The sequence below is a fragment of the Amblyomma maculatum genome, chromosome 3, assembly GCF_055883805.1.
Source record: "Amblyomma maculatum isolate TAMU_Amacu chromosome 3, ASM5588380v1, whole genome shotgun sequence".
Classification (NCBI taxonomy): Eukaryota; Metazoa; Arthropoda; class Arachnida; order Ixodida; family Ixodidae; genus Amblyomma; species Amblyomma maculatum.
The window spans coordinates 51440355-51454871 of record NC_139346.1 but is presented as its reverse complement, the minus strand read 5'-3'; the positions used below and the strand labels follow the sequence as shown (position 1 = coordinate 51454871).

At 44.5% G+C, this 14517-nt stretch overlaps 1 protein-coding gene across 1 annotated transcript in view; it reads left to right on the top strand.

The window, feature by feature from the left end:
* Positions 1-13621: 13621 nt before the first annotated feature.
* The window catches only part of LOC146194744 (prostamide/prostaglandin F synthase-like), a 68468-nt gene continuing 67572 nt past the window's right edge, over positions 13622-14517 (top strand). Inside the window, exon 1 of the mRNA XM_084597525.1 lies at positions 13622-13737. Coding sequence (XP_084453651.1) covers positions 13663-13737 — 75 coding nt within the window. The 5' untranslated portion in view covers positions 13622-13662. The remainder of the gene's footprint in view (positions 13738-14517) is intronic.

The following is a 14517-nucleotide window of genomic DNA, read 5'->3' as shown; positions in this document are numbered from 1 at the left end:
TATAGGATTTAACATCCCATAGCGACATTGGCTATGAGGGACACGGCTCTAGTTCGCTACGGAAATTTCAACCGCATGAATGAATAGGCTGCTGGGATCAACCGCATGACTGAAGAGGCTGCTGGGACCCAAGGCTGCATTTGAGGCGGTGGCACCCGCCCCCTGAACTTTTTGTCGGAGGGTGGGCCGATCGAGTTACCCTTTGGATATTAAAGTTTATTCTATGTATGTAACTATCTACCGCGTGGCTATTCCTTAACGTGCGATAGAGTCACTAGTACACGGACTCCTACATATCGCCTCCGGTGAAGCCTGGCCGCCGCAGCCGGAATCGAACGCGTAATATGGCTTTGTAATAGAACACCGTAACAGATGAGCACGGCAGCGATGCTCAGTGGTGCTTGATTGACTGACTCAGTGGATTTATTGACTGATTGATTGAGTGATAGAAGCCGAAGTTGCCACGTGTTCTGTTCAGTCCCTCGCGTTCAATACCAAAGCTGAACCGCTAAGAAAAGTCGAATGATAAGGCGCATTGAGCAGAGACGTCTAGCTGGTGCATCCAGAAATCAGAGGTGGTGGTGCGTTCGCTGCACCCCCTTTCCTGCAGCTTTATACCAAAAGCGCTGCTGCTGAGAATGGAATGTGAGCGGCTGCAAAGGCGTCTAATTTTTAAAGGTTTGATTGTTCATCGCGGATCTTTCTTTGTAGTGCTTGCAAAGGCCGCCTAAAACAAAGCGTAGCTGGTAAAAGTATATGTCCCACTTTCCTAGTAGGAAATTAGGAGATGCTGTCTTCAACTTTCTACGCTAGCTTCGCCCCTCAGGTTCCACACGGTACTTGGTCCAACAATTTGAAAAAGGCGATCTTGAATGACTTGGGCCCCCAAAGCTCCTTGAGGAGATCCAGTTTGCGAAACTACGCTTGAAAGCCTGGTCGACACCCTGAGCGGACACCTCAGAGAATTTTGAAGATGGCACCGTGTGCACGGTTAATTGATATCGATAAAGGGTCTATGAAAAGCTATTTGCTCGTGCAAAGAAGTGCGCACAAAAGATGGATATTCTATCACATTTATCTGCAACGCACAAATGTTTAAAGTAGTTTTACTAACACCGTAAATATCAGCCATCAAAACCGATGTTCCTCCTCACCTCCATTTAGTTCAATACACTCCGACTTGCAAGAAAAAATTAAGAAACTTTAGCAGGAACGCGTAGGGCTGTCAGTAATACATTGGGCATTATATCTCAGCTCTCTGCAACAATGCCGGGTAAATGCTTTCTTGAGTAATATCCAGGCGGAGATCACTGATGCTTCATACGCCGCTGTTGCCAGAGCAGGGCTAGTGTGATGAATTGGGATTCCTGCTGTGGTTGAGATTTACTAACGGCGCTCAGCAGCGACCACACTACGGGTGTCAACCACCAGAAGGTTTACCCGCCCGCTCCGACGAACTTGAAGGAATGGCATCCGAAAAATACTTGTTTCATTTCCAGCGAATTGAAACGATTAAGGCGGTGGTCGGAATCAGATGGATTGCTGACAACGGTAAGATTGTACTTAGACACTTTACATGCTTTGGTTACGTCAACACTCAAAAGCGACCACGCGCCTCGATCTGTGACGGTGCATCGAAGGCACACAAGAAAAACCTCTTCGGCCCTTCGATGGACTTCGCAGTAGTCCCCATATAGGCGATATAGACGCAGTAATGAAGCGAGTTCCTGACCTGTAGATAGCAGCCGATTTCTGCTTGCGATGGAAGCGTCATGGGCGCTTTGTAGAAGAGTATCTGTAGATGCCAGTCCTGAAGCGGCTGGTGTCGGACGGTCACAATAAAAGAAGAGGGTTGAAACGGCAATTTAGGCTTCCATAACTGCCGCGGCCTTCCGATTTAGGCCTGACGCGACGCCAAGAGGACGCTTAGGTGTTGACGTTGATCCAGGGTGCGGCACCCACGGAGCCGCATCCGCCAAAGAAAACATTCCAGGACATTGCGGTGAGGTTACCTCAATAAAAAAAAGAACTAGTATCAGTGTGATACCCACAAATGTTGCGCAGAGGTGACTGTACACAGCTCGACAGCTGCCAGACTTCATCTTCACCGTAGCCGTCTACTAACAAGTGATGGGGTACGCACACACTTTTGCAGCGCTATGTACGAAAAACATGTCACATATATAAATTCCTTCTACCCTTACGCCATTACCGGTGCAGTGGCGCAATGGTTTCTTGTCATTGTCCTGGCAGGCGGCTGTGCCAGGCACAACCGCCGGTGAGGATTGAGACCCAGGTTGCTCTCCCAAAGGTGTTTTATTGTTGTTCTTCTTGTGCCCTTTGATGCAGAGCAGGGTGGAGATAAAATATCTCCCGCATTCCTCATTTTGTGGAGAAAACTAATGTTGGAAATTTGTATTTTTATGTCTTAAATTTTAAATTCGAATAGAAAATGAAATAAAAACAACACACAGATTCATTTAAATTGAAATGGCAGCTTGCAGTTAAAACCCGCAAATTAAAGGAATGAAAATGTTCTAACTGCAAAAATATTAAAGGGAATTTTTTTTTTCGCGGGAAGCTTTTGGTTATTGAGAAAAACAAAGCAGAATGGAAGCTTTTAGTGCATATCTCGCTCTGACTGCTTTTTATTTTCTGGGCAGCGCAGCATTTTTTAAATGATTATACGAATCAAGATGAGAATAGTTTTTCAACTGGTTGAATGGATGCGTTGTTATCCATTTACAATTATTTAAGTTATAAGCTGCAGGTAAGTTACTTTCTTGCGCCGTTTAGCTGTACGATGGACTGCGTAGCAAGCGCTAAGGTCCACCAGTATGCAAGGCTTTGTTCCATTCTTTCAATTGATTATTTTTGCCTGGAAGCCCCACTTCACGGTGTAATTATCGGTAAACCTGTTGGCATCTGAGAAGCCTCGACGTTTCACTGTCCCAGAAAAAAATAAGAACATTCTGTACGATCACTATGTTCAATAATGTCATATATGAGCCCAGCTCTCTCGTTATGTAGTTTTTCAATATGTTTTGACAAAGAGGTTCATGTATACGTTTCTATATATATTAAATTCGAGCATCTACTGTGTTGTCCCCCGTAACCATCGTTCATTTTGCAACGGCGTGTTTCTCACTGGTGTGTTTTTGAGCATTATAACTAAGTGCGCAGGCTCCCTCTCGACCGGACGTTCTCGGACTGTACCGGTTCTCTGCCTTTTTTCAGTAACGTCACAGTAAACTGTGCCGCCTTACGACTATATGTTATTGAGCATATCCGGGGTAATGAGGTAATAACTGAAAAGATTGCTGATTAGGCGAGCAGCTATAATTTTCCGTGTTTAAAATTAAAGCTTATTTATTGTAATGTCAGATGCTTCAAAAACTGTTTGCCGCATCGTACGCTTAACCCCCGAAACCAGTCTCATATTTCGCCAGTCAAAGTACAAAACTGTACTCGCCCGAAATGTAAAAAAAAGACCAAATTTTTTTTAGCTGATTCTAACTGGTATCGATTGATTTCAGCTTGCCCCAGCAGGTACTCAACTAGCATTAACTGGTTCCAGAAGCCTACCAGCTGGAAGTCAGCGGGTCCCCCAATGAGGGAAAAATGAAATTAAAGGTTCCTATCTGGTTTTCACTAGGATTCAGCTCGTACCAGCTGGTAAGCCAATTAAGTTACCTCTACCACTACTGCTGCCGAATTCAATATGAGTGTAAGCACCGAAATCTGCGATGAAAACAATAAACTATTAGAGATTACAACTGCTCATAGCCGACATCCACCTCAGCAGTTTGTCACTGCTGAGAATGGAGAAGCAGATTCCCAGACAGGGGAGAAAACGTTGAAGATCTCATCAAGAAACCCTCCCAGCAAAAGGCACAGAAAAGTAGATATTTTATACGAGTGCACTCTCCACCTAAAGTGGAATTTCAGTTAAATATATTTCCTTTATTGGGGAGGGGGGGGGGGGGGGGGGGGTGTAAACGTAGAATGTTTCTGTACAGAAAAAAAAATAGGAGGAGTCATGGCACCAATTTTGGAATATAAACTGTTTATTGCATATTATTCCCGATGTGCCAAGCAACTAAACCTCTAAGTTTCAGCTCCATTGGAACTGGAGATATTTTTAGAACTAGTACTTTCGTTTCTTCGCGAACAGCTTGCTGATCTGGCCACCGGCCGGTACATCAACCGACGCCGCGTCGTCTGCTGCATCTTCTGTGCACTATAGTTACGCGGAGCCGATGTGGCGGGCAAAACAGTAGCCATGCCGCTAACCGCTGTTACGGAAAACTGCTTTTTGATCTTTGTTAGCGCTTTTAACCTAGGCGAGATTCAGGACCCTGTCGGGGCCCGAGTACAACAGCTGCGTGACCTGGCTCGCTCGAACAATGTACACACTGTACACTAAAACATGTCTAAAAATAGCACCACATAAATTGCGCATATAGAGTTCCGTCCGACTGCGCTTTTGTGCAATCTTCGAGCACCATCCGACAGCGCAGTAACGTAGCGCGGCACGCTGTGTCGAGGCACGCAATACCCGTCCCGTACGTCTTAGCAGTATCGTTTACGCTGCTCGTTGTCAGGCCCCAGCTGCATCACGAAAGTAGGCGGTAAACTCATGAGGCTTACAGCACAAGATGCCGCAAGCTTACGGCAATGGTGCCGCCCTCGAGCGCGGCTGACGACGGCGCCCTGGCCGTCTGTTTCTCCCTAATCGTCGCTAGGCCTACGTTACTTTGCATCGAAGCCACAGCGTACTGCAGTTTGTATGTGACCAGCGGGACGTTTTATTTAAAGAGCTACTCTACCATGAAACTTCCTATCAGCCCTATTGTTTTATAATGAAGGAAACAAGTATTTTCAGCGACGGCTTAGCAGCGGAGCTGGCATACATTTGAGCACGGGCATCGCACCTGCGAATGCTTGTATGTGGCACTAAGCAAAACCTCCCATCGTATGGGTAAGCATTTCTCAAAAAGCCTTTATTTTTTAAATTCCCTTTTTCAGGGCCTAAAATTATGACGCGACAAACAAATTTTAGCATGATTTCTGGGACAGCCGAAAGGGATCTGCCGTATCGCTGGCGCGGACCGCTTGCGGACGGCTCAAAGGGCGCTGTTTACGGCGGTGCGGTCTAATCTAAACTGGAAAAAAAAAAAAAAAAAAAAAAAAAAAAAAAAACAGAAAAAAATATTCCTAAAAACACATCTACAGGAATAGATAGAATTCAGATCAAGCTGATAAATGAACTTGGTCCAAAAAGTAAGGAAACGTTGTTAAAACCTCTGGAAACAGTCATAACGAATAAGCAAAGTCCGGACAGCTGGCGGCAAAGTAAAATTAATTTGATTCATAAAGGGAAAGGATGCACATAAAATCCTACAGGCAGATTACCCTAACATCTGTTATGTACAGGTTGGCCATGCAGGCGGTGAAATTAAAGGTTTGCAAGCATGGGTAGAAAGTAACAAGGTACTCGGAGAACTTCAGAACGGCTTGAGAAATGGTAGGCGCTTAGATGATAGCCTGTTCGTGCTTACCCAATGCATCGAAATATCTAGAGTGGAAAATAGACCTTTGTATTTGGCCTTCCTGGACATAAACGGGGCGTACGACAACGTAAGCAGGGAACTCCTGTGGAACATATTAAAAGAAGAAGGTATCGGTTATGAGATAATAGAGCTACAGGACATATACCGAGATAACACAGTAGAAATTACACGGGAAGGGATCAGAAGTACGGAAGATGTCAAAGTATGCAAAAGATTAAGACAAGGTTGTCCTCTATCACCGCTGCTGTTCATGCTTTATATGATACACCTGGAGCGGAGGATACAAGACAGTAACCTCGGTTTTAACCTGTCATATAGATTAGGTAGAAACGTGGTAGAGCAGCTCCTCCCCGGTTTGATGTATGCAGACGATATTGTGCTGCTAGCTGAGAGTCTGGAAGAATTGCAAACTTTGGTTAAGTATTGCGGAGACGAAGGGGACGCTCTAGGCTTCAGTTTCAGCGCAGTTAAGTCGGGTCTGATGATTTTCAACGGCTCAACTGATCAGGGTCTTAAAATACCAGGCCATGAAATACCTAGAGTAGCTGAATATAAATATCTGGGGGTATGGGTAAACAAAGGATTGGCATACATTGGAAAGCATGAGCAATCACTTAAGGCCAAAGGGCGAAGGAATGCCGGGATAATGAAGCATAAGGCATTGTGGGGATACAATAGGTATGAGGTTTTGAGGGGTATTTGGAAAGGAATTATGGTGCCCGGACTTACTTTCCGAAATGCGGTTTTGTGCCTAAAATCAGCGGTACAGTCGACATTATAAATAAATCAGAGATCCGTTGGACGATTAGCACTAGGTGCCCACGGCAAAACCACAAATGAAGTGGTACAGGGAGATATAGGCTGGGCATCTTTCGAAGTACGGGAAGCTCAGAGTAAAATATTATATGAGGAACGCCTGAGGAAATTGAACAGTAACAGATGGGCAGCTAAAGTATTTAAATACTTGTACTTAAAAAGCATTGACTCACAATGGACGAAAAGAACTAGGAAACTAACTAGTAAGTATGCTAGTCACAAGGACGGAGAAATAAAGAGCATTAAGCAACAGGTGAAAGACCCAGAATGTAAAATTGGATAAATTCGATGGAGAAGAAACAGAGTGTGGAATTGTACCGAAAGTGGAAAATGCAGATCAGGAAAGAAGCTTTCTTTGATAACTCAAGAGGCAGTGCCCTACTTTTTGAAGCTAGATCAGGGTGCCTTAGAACACGCAGCTACAAAAAGAAATTTAACAATGAAGATGACGCATGTGCTGTATGTGTATAACTCCAGCGAAACAATTGACCATATGCTCGAATGTAATGGTATCCACCCGGAAGTTGATGCAGGCGCAGTATCTGTTCATGAAGCTCTGGGGTCTAGAGATCCAGTGACCGGGTGAATAAACCGGCGGTGGAAACTAGCAAAAAACGACTGGAAGATTGGTGGCTTAAAAGCACAGAAGTGACACAATGTTAGTAATGTAGAAAAAAAAATTTAGGAAATTGAATGATGGTTTAGTTAACCAATCTAAATCAATAATTAAGATATAGGGCGAAAAATGAGCATGATAGCTACTGCTACCACCCCGTTTCAAAGGGGACGCTCCTATATTCCATCCATCCATCCATCTGGTTGAAACGTGAGTCAACACTTTTTAGGTATAGGTATTTAAATACTGTAGCTGCCCACCTTCATGTCCAATTTCCTCAGGCGTTCCTCATATAATACATTTTACTCTGAGCTTCCCGTACTTCGAAAGATGCCCAGCCCATATCTCCCTGTACCACCTCATTTGTGGTTTTGCCGTGGGCACCAAGTGCTAATCGTCCGACAGCTATCTGATTTATTTCTAGCGCCGACTGTACCTCTGCTTTTAGACACAAAACCGCATTTCCAAAAGTAAACCCGGGCACCAAATTCATTTCCAAATACCCCTCAACACCTGTTACCTGTTATATCTCCATAATGCCATATCCTTCATTATCCCGGCATTTCTTCGCCCTTTGTGAAGCCAGCTAAAGTATTTAAATACCTATACCTAAAAATCGTTGACTCACAATGGAGGAAAAAAACTAGGAAACTAACCAGTAAGTATACTGGTCACAAGGACGAAGAAATAAATAGCGTTAAGCAGCAGATGAAAAACTCAGAAGGTACAAAACAGATAAATTGTATGGAAAAGAAACAGAGTATGGAGCTATACCGAAAGTGGAAAAAGCAGATCAGGAAGGAAGCTTTGTTTGATAACTCAAGAGGCAGTGGCCTACTTTTTGAAGCTAGATCAGGGTGCCTTAGAGCATGCAGCTACAAAAAAGAAATTTAACCATGAAGTTGACACATATGCAGTATGTGGTAAATCCACCGAAACAGTTAACCATCTTATACTTAATTGTGATGGTATCCATCCGAAAGCCGATGCAGGCGCAGTCACTTTTCCTGAGGCCCTGGGGTTTAGATACCAGTGGCCGGTGCATGAACCTGCGGTGGAAGCTAGCAAAAAACGGTTGGAAGATTGGTTGTTTAAAAGCAGAAAAGTAACATAATGTTAGTAATGTAGAAACAAAAATCAATGAATAGAATGATGGTATAGTTAACTGATCTAAAACAATAATTAAGATAAGGAAAAAACGAGCATGATAGTAACTGCTACCCCCCTTTTTCAGAGGGGACGCTCCTATATTCCATCCATTCATTCATCCATCCATCCATCGGTACGGGGCGGTAAGGGCCAGGGAGGTTATATATAACCGTCTTAGGTAAAACCTCCTTCGTAAGGCCGTTGCTTGCCGGCCGGCGGCACCGTAGATTAAAAACCCACGGCGCCGGCCACCCAATTTCGGGGAGCAGCGGCACCATTAACACCCCTCCTCCGTCAATATTTGGCGCGACGGAGGCGACGAAGGAAGGAAAAACCGGCTGTGGGAATGAGCCCAAAGTTAGGCTCGCTATACTAGGTGCTTAACGCCGCGTTCGTAAACCACCGCTGCGGCCATTTAGTAGCGCGCGGTATGTTTTAGTATTTACTCCGTGGTTCGCCGTTCTTGGGGGCAGCCATTTCGTGTCGACTGGCGCTGCCGTGCTGCGGTTCCTTTGGGGACTGCAGGCTAAAGTATCTCTGCGGCCGATTTGCTAGCATTCGGTTGATGCAAATCATTGCCAGATATTTTCATCGCAGGGTTATGTCTCAGCGACTTTATTCGCATTGTCAAGGAGTTAAAAGCGATGCGTTGGTTGCCAGATTTAATTTCACATTAACGTTTCGTCTCCTCGATTAGGCTACACCAAGAAGGTTATAATAGAACTTTTACCTCATTGCCTACACTTTCTGCACCAGTTTAGTCGGTGCAGCACTCTCGCACTCGATTTGCCAGTGCAACTAGCGCTACCTGTCCTTCGGCACTATGCAGTCCCTCTCGTGCAAGCAGCGAAAATTGCTTGGCGCGCCAGAAAGAGCTCACAAATCCGTAGCCATGCTTGTTGTCGAAATGGCGTAGAAACAGCAGCGTTTCCCGTATTTGACGAGCATGTGTCACATGCCATGGAGCACAATTTTTTATAAGAGTCAATAAATGGGCGCTTCTGTTTAGAAACGTGGGTGATCGCCACGCTTTTGATAACACGCAACTTGTTTCATTTTGCCTAGGCAGCGCTTCCTCTAATTTTACAATGCCAGCCGAATCGCCCGCTTCGCAATGGGAGTGGTCGATAATCATCACCTCATGGAGTTGCCATGATGGTGCGCTACCATCATGTTAAAGTAGGGCGCCTCGATGCCTTCGCCTCAGCTGCTTGAGTCATGATTGCACCCGGGCGCGCGGCGCTGGCCTTCTGGTGATGGCTCGCTCCCACTCATACATCACGTGTCTGTGAGGTCCTTGGTTCATACCCTTCTAGTGTAGACCCCGCGTTACCTGTGACGCGACGGTTTTCCAAACACCTTTCGGCTGGAGTGGTGCTCGTAGTTTGCAGAGGTGACTGCGGCATTCGCTCTCCAATTGTGACTTGAGCATTGCGGGTTACAATACAAGGGCGTTGTTTGATGTGTTTTCATCGCGTATTACTGTACCTTGCGAGAAGAAAAAATCGTTTTCAGTTTTTACGTTTGTTCGCTTTGCCAGAAACCACCTAGCCCGACCAGACCACAAATTAATCGTCTCAGCGCAGCAGTTACGAAAGAAAGGCCTAGTCGATAACTTAATTGACATCCAGCAAGTGCTATATTGGCAGCAGCTGCATCGCGAGGGATTAAGAATGGAGTTCTCTCCGCTTCTTAAAACAATCGCAGCTGCCAGGGACAGAGAAAAATCTTTCTGTCCGTAACGATGACAGCTTATCCCGGCAAAAGTGAAGATACGATTTGAAAGCTCAAGTTACCCAGTAGTTTCGAAAAAAAAAAGACTTCTCAGGAAGATTTATTTTACCTTATCGGGTAAATTCTACAATTCTTCTTACTAAACTAGAGTCAGCGGCATCTGGTGCGGGGGCGCGGTGAAAAAAAAATGAAATTATAACAAGCACACCAATTGCTTACTTGTGTTTTCTAATGTGAGTTGAGAGAGGCCCACCACTCCGGGTGACCCAGTTCCCCAGCCCGTTCAAGTGCTTTCAATCAATCATTCAGTACCAAACGGACCCTTTCACAGGCCACAAGCTGCAACAGACATACGCAGGAGAAATCTTTTTTTTTTTTTTTTTTTTTTACGTTCTGATACTCTGTATTTTACTTCAGAATCTTCATTTCGCCAACATAATGCTAGCCGTATCCTGCATCTAGACAGAAAAGTTGCCAACGCGTACTGATACCATACCAACAAGAATATGTTTAGCTGCGAAGCGGGTGTTTAGAGCTGGGTGACGGCGGGTGTCGTCAGGCTCAATTCTATTTTAACTGTGTTGGTATCTCTCATTAGCAATAACTTTCTCATATTGAGAGAGGAAACCTGGAAGTCCACGTAATGCAACATGCGAACCGACTTGCGTATACTTCTCTTCGCTGCTCGTACTCAAGCACCTCGACTTCTATTAAAGTCGCCACATACTCTACTCATTTCTCTTTGTGTTCTCCGTTTCCTTTTCTTTTTTTTTTTTGTAGTTAGTCCATAGTCAACAGAGACTTGCGAGCCTCCATATTAGCGACTTGCATTCAATGCATTCTCACCTTTTTAAGGAATAATTGGTTCCATTTCACACAGGAGCTCCCCACTTCCAATCCCCAGCTGCACCCCTCAGCGCTGCTCCTGGTGTTGTCCGCACCCCCTTCACTCCTCTGTAGTGAAGTCGTACCAACGAAAAGCCGCCGACTCTATGGACGGCGGCAGGAAAATATAGAGTGGACGCTGAAAATAGGGTGTACTTTAATATGCAGCTTTAAGTGCATTATTGGACAGTGTTTAATGAATACGTTTGGAGGCTCCCCCTGCGGATCCTCGTTCGCGTACGATACATGCACTTTCCATTTAAGCAATTCTATCGGGTCTTCAAGGCGAACATAAAGGGGTCATGCCATGCTCATCCAATATATTGCGGTTTTGTTGTCTGCAAGATAATACGGGACCTTATCACTTTATGTACGAAAGTTTAGCCCCCCAAACGCATTCTTTACTTCCAAATAAATGACTGAAGTTGAGACCGCGAAGCTCCTCCCACCGACAGCGATCGCGACGTTGAGACGTCACAGACATGTCGTCTGCTGCGGTGCCGGCGCCGATAAGCTGCAGAAGCACTGCTGTGTTCTCGCTTGCTCAAAACCAACACGACTCCCAATGAGTGCACTCGGCATGTTTCTGGAAACAGAACACAGACTGTAGTGAAGCGCGATTTAGTTCTTGCCTACATATCCACCTTCAGCGCGACCGCCGCCATCGTCCGCGTCAAGGCAGACGCTCGCAGCGGAGACGAAACGCGCGCGAGCGTACTCCGGGAATGGCGTTCAGCCCGGTCGCCGTAAATTGCCTTTGTTTGATACCCTCCGTGCAAGACGAGATGTTTGATTACTTATCCTAAACTGCTATGCATATATGTTGCTGACGATCTGTAGGAGCATTTGGTTGTTGAAGTTTGTATGTGGTGTTGTTTCGAGAAAGAAGTTGGAATGTCAGCGCCTAGTCCCGTGTAAAGCCCCTAGATCCGTTTTTTGATTTTTTTTTTGTTAAGAAACGAATCTAGGGACTTTAGTCCTGTGTGCCTATTTGTTAGTGTCTTATTGTTGCGCTGTTAAAAAATTTCCTTCTTATGAACAATGCACCAACTAGTCCAGCAATCAGTTTTACTTGATTATACTTATCCTCGGAGTTTTTTTTTTATTATTATTATTATTATTATTATTATTATTATTATTATTATTATTATTATTATTATTATTATTATTATTATTATTATTATTATTATTATTATTATTATTATTATTATTATTATTATTATTATTAAATCGGTGTTTTTGCCATACCCAGTACTCAGAATGCCTAAGTTTTCTACACTCGGGATGGTGAAACCAACCCTATATGGTGATGTTTGTGTTTATGTTTAGTATATCCTTTTGACTTAATTATTAAAAGCTCTGATTGAGATAAGCATTCCAAGCCAATTATGTTTGTCTCCTCCACTATCTCATTTGCTTCACTGCAGCGTGTCCTCAATTGCGCCTGCGTGACCCTTGGTTGCCCATAGGGTAATATCATCGGCATAGAAAGAGTGTTCTAGATCTGTGATTCGTTCTAACTTGCGTGGCAGTTTTATTAAAGAGATATCGAAGAAAAATAGCGACAGTACTGATTCTTGCGGGGTTCCCCTGTCTCCTAATGGGAATCTGTTCGAACGAATAGATTTAATTTAATTCCGCTGTCCTATCTGTTAAGAAGGCCTTGACGTAATTATACATCCCGATGCCTACCTGCAGCTCGAACAGGGCATCGGTGATACCTTTGTGATTCACGCTATCGAATGCTTTTGTAAGATCAAGATGTAATATGGCTCTTAGCCTGTTATTCATATCAGGGGACAATATTTCAAGAATATGTCCTGTGTTGACAAAAGGGGTCTGAATCCATTTATAGCTAGTCTGAGGGTACAGAACCCATTCGTCCATGTATGATTGAATCCTTGCCAGGGCTACGTGCTCGAATAATTTACGAGGGAAGGGAGATTGTTCTCAGGTTTTTGCATTTTTTTTTTCCCCTGGAGGCTACACAGGAGGAGGAGGAGAAAACTTTATTCGGGAGAAATTGATATGTTCTTTGTTCGTGGGAGAGGGCCACCCCAGGGGTGGTCGTCCCTCTATGGCGCTCGACGACCTCCTTGGTCCAGGCTGTGATGGCGTGTTGCCGGCCTGGATCAGAGCTAAGCAATGTGGCCTCCCACTGTTCCGAATTGGTAGCCTGCAGGCCCTCCGGCGGTTGCATGTTTTCACATTTAAACATGATGTGTTCTAGATCTGCCCTCTGATCACCGCAAAGGGAACATGAAGGGCTGCAATCGCCTGGATTCCATTCTGCTAACTTATATGGATTAAATCACTTATTTGTCTGAAGTTTTCTGAGTAGAGTTGTAATTTTGTGTGTGCTGGGTGTGGCTGAAATATCCAGATGATATTTCAGTCTTGTTTTCTTGCGGGTCATCCTGGGAAGGAGGCTACACACAGAGAGACAGAGAGAGAGAAGACTTTATTTACACCCACAATGGACCTCGGGCCAGGGACTCAGCCAGAGGGAAGGTCTCCTTGCCGGCTCTCCTGCACCGTGGGCGCAGAGAAGGTCTTGGAATAAGCCTCCTCCGCCAGGCGTAGAGACCATGCCGCGATTGGCATTCAAAAAGTGCGCGCTAAACGTCTACGCCATCTCGCGAGCACAACTGCCTAAAACGACCCCTAACATAACCAAACCTAAAGCTTTATTGTTGCCCAACTTGGCTTCCTAAAAGTGCCTGCTAAGTTCTCATAACAGCAGTAAAGTAAAGTTTGCTCTACACTGTCAGCGATCACCATAAGTTTTTTTATAGTTTAGGTCATATTTGAAAGGTGGCGACACCATCCCGTGTAGCGCTCAGTCAGAGTGCTCAAGCGCGCTTTTTTGAGGCAGCTGCGTGTTGTGCTATGGATTGTTGTGCAGTTGACGGCAGATATGCGGACATCATCTACCCCTTTGTTTCCGCCACGTCCTCTAAGCAAGTAACAATCTCAGTGTATTCTTTCATAAAACTCTTCATAAAGTGCGGTGTTTTTGCGCCCATGTGCCGAGCTTGAACTAACCAGCGATGTCACTAAGAAATATCTTCATTTATAGGTGGGAAGTCGCAAGTATGTGCAGGTCGTGTGACGTAAAAGTTCTGTTGTTGTAGACAGTAATGAGCATCAGTTGAGGAAAAAAAGGGGACTACTGTAAATTTACTCATCCGTTTTGGCCATATAAATAGACTAGAGTGCATGGGAAGTGGACGTAAGTAACATTGTTACAATTTCTTGTGTAAGTCTTTTTATACATTGAACAAGATGAAAATTCAATATGAACTGTACTGTAATTGGCAATTGTTTATACTTAATCTCAAAATGGCGTGCAAACGCCTTATGAACCACACATCAATGCAAGGGGTGCGGATAATCACCATCATATCTGATTTTGAAATGTCTCGCGTCATCCAATAGGCAGGAGTTAGTGAGGCTGCAGGCGTAGCCAATGCAGGGTCTTTTGATTTTACCAGCTTCCTTAATTTTAAATAAACTTTCAGCTCGCATGCTCCAGCAGTATTAGCAGAGTAAGGAATTGACCATGCAGGCATGAATGTATGATGATGTGCATATGCTATTCTGACTCTAGAATCAAAAGGTGGTGGTCTGGGGAAGCTTTGGCTGCTTCAGATGTGACTAAACGCCGGAATTTGTATACTTTTAATTTTTAGATCCCAGGACACCTAGTTGTTGCAGTACATTCTACTGAGATTAATAAGATTT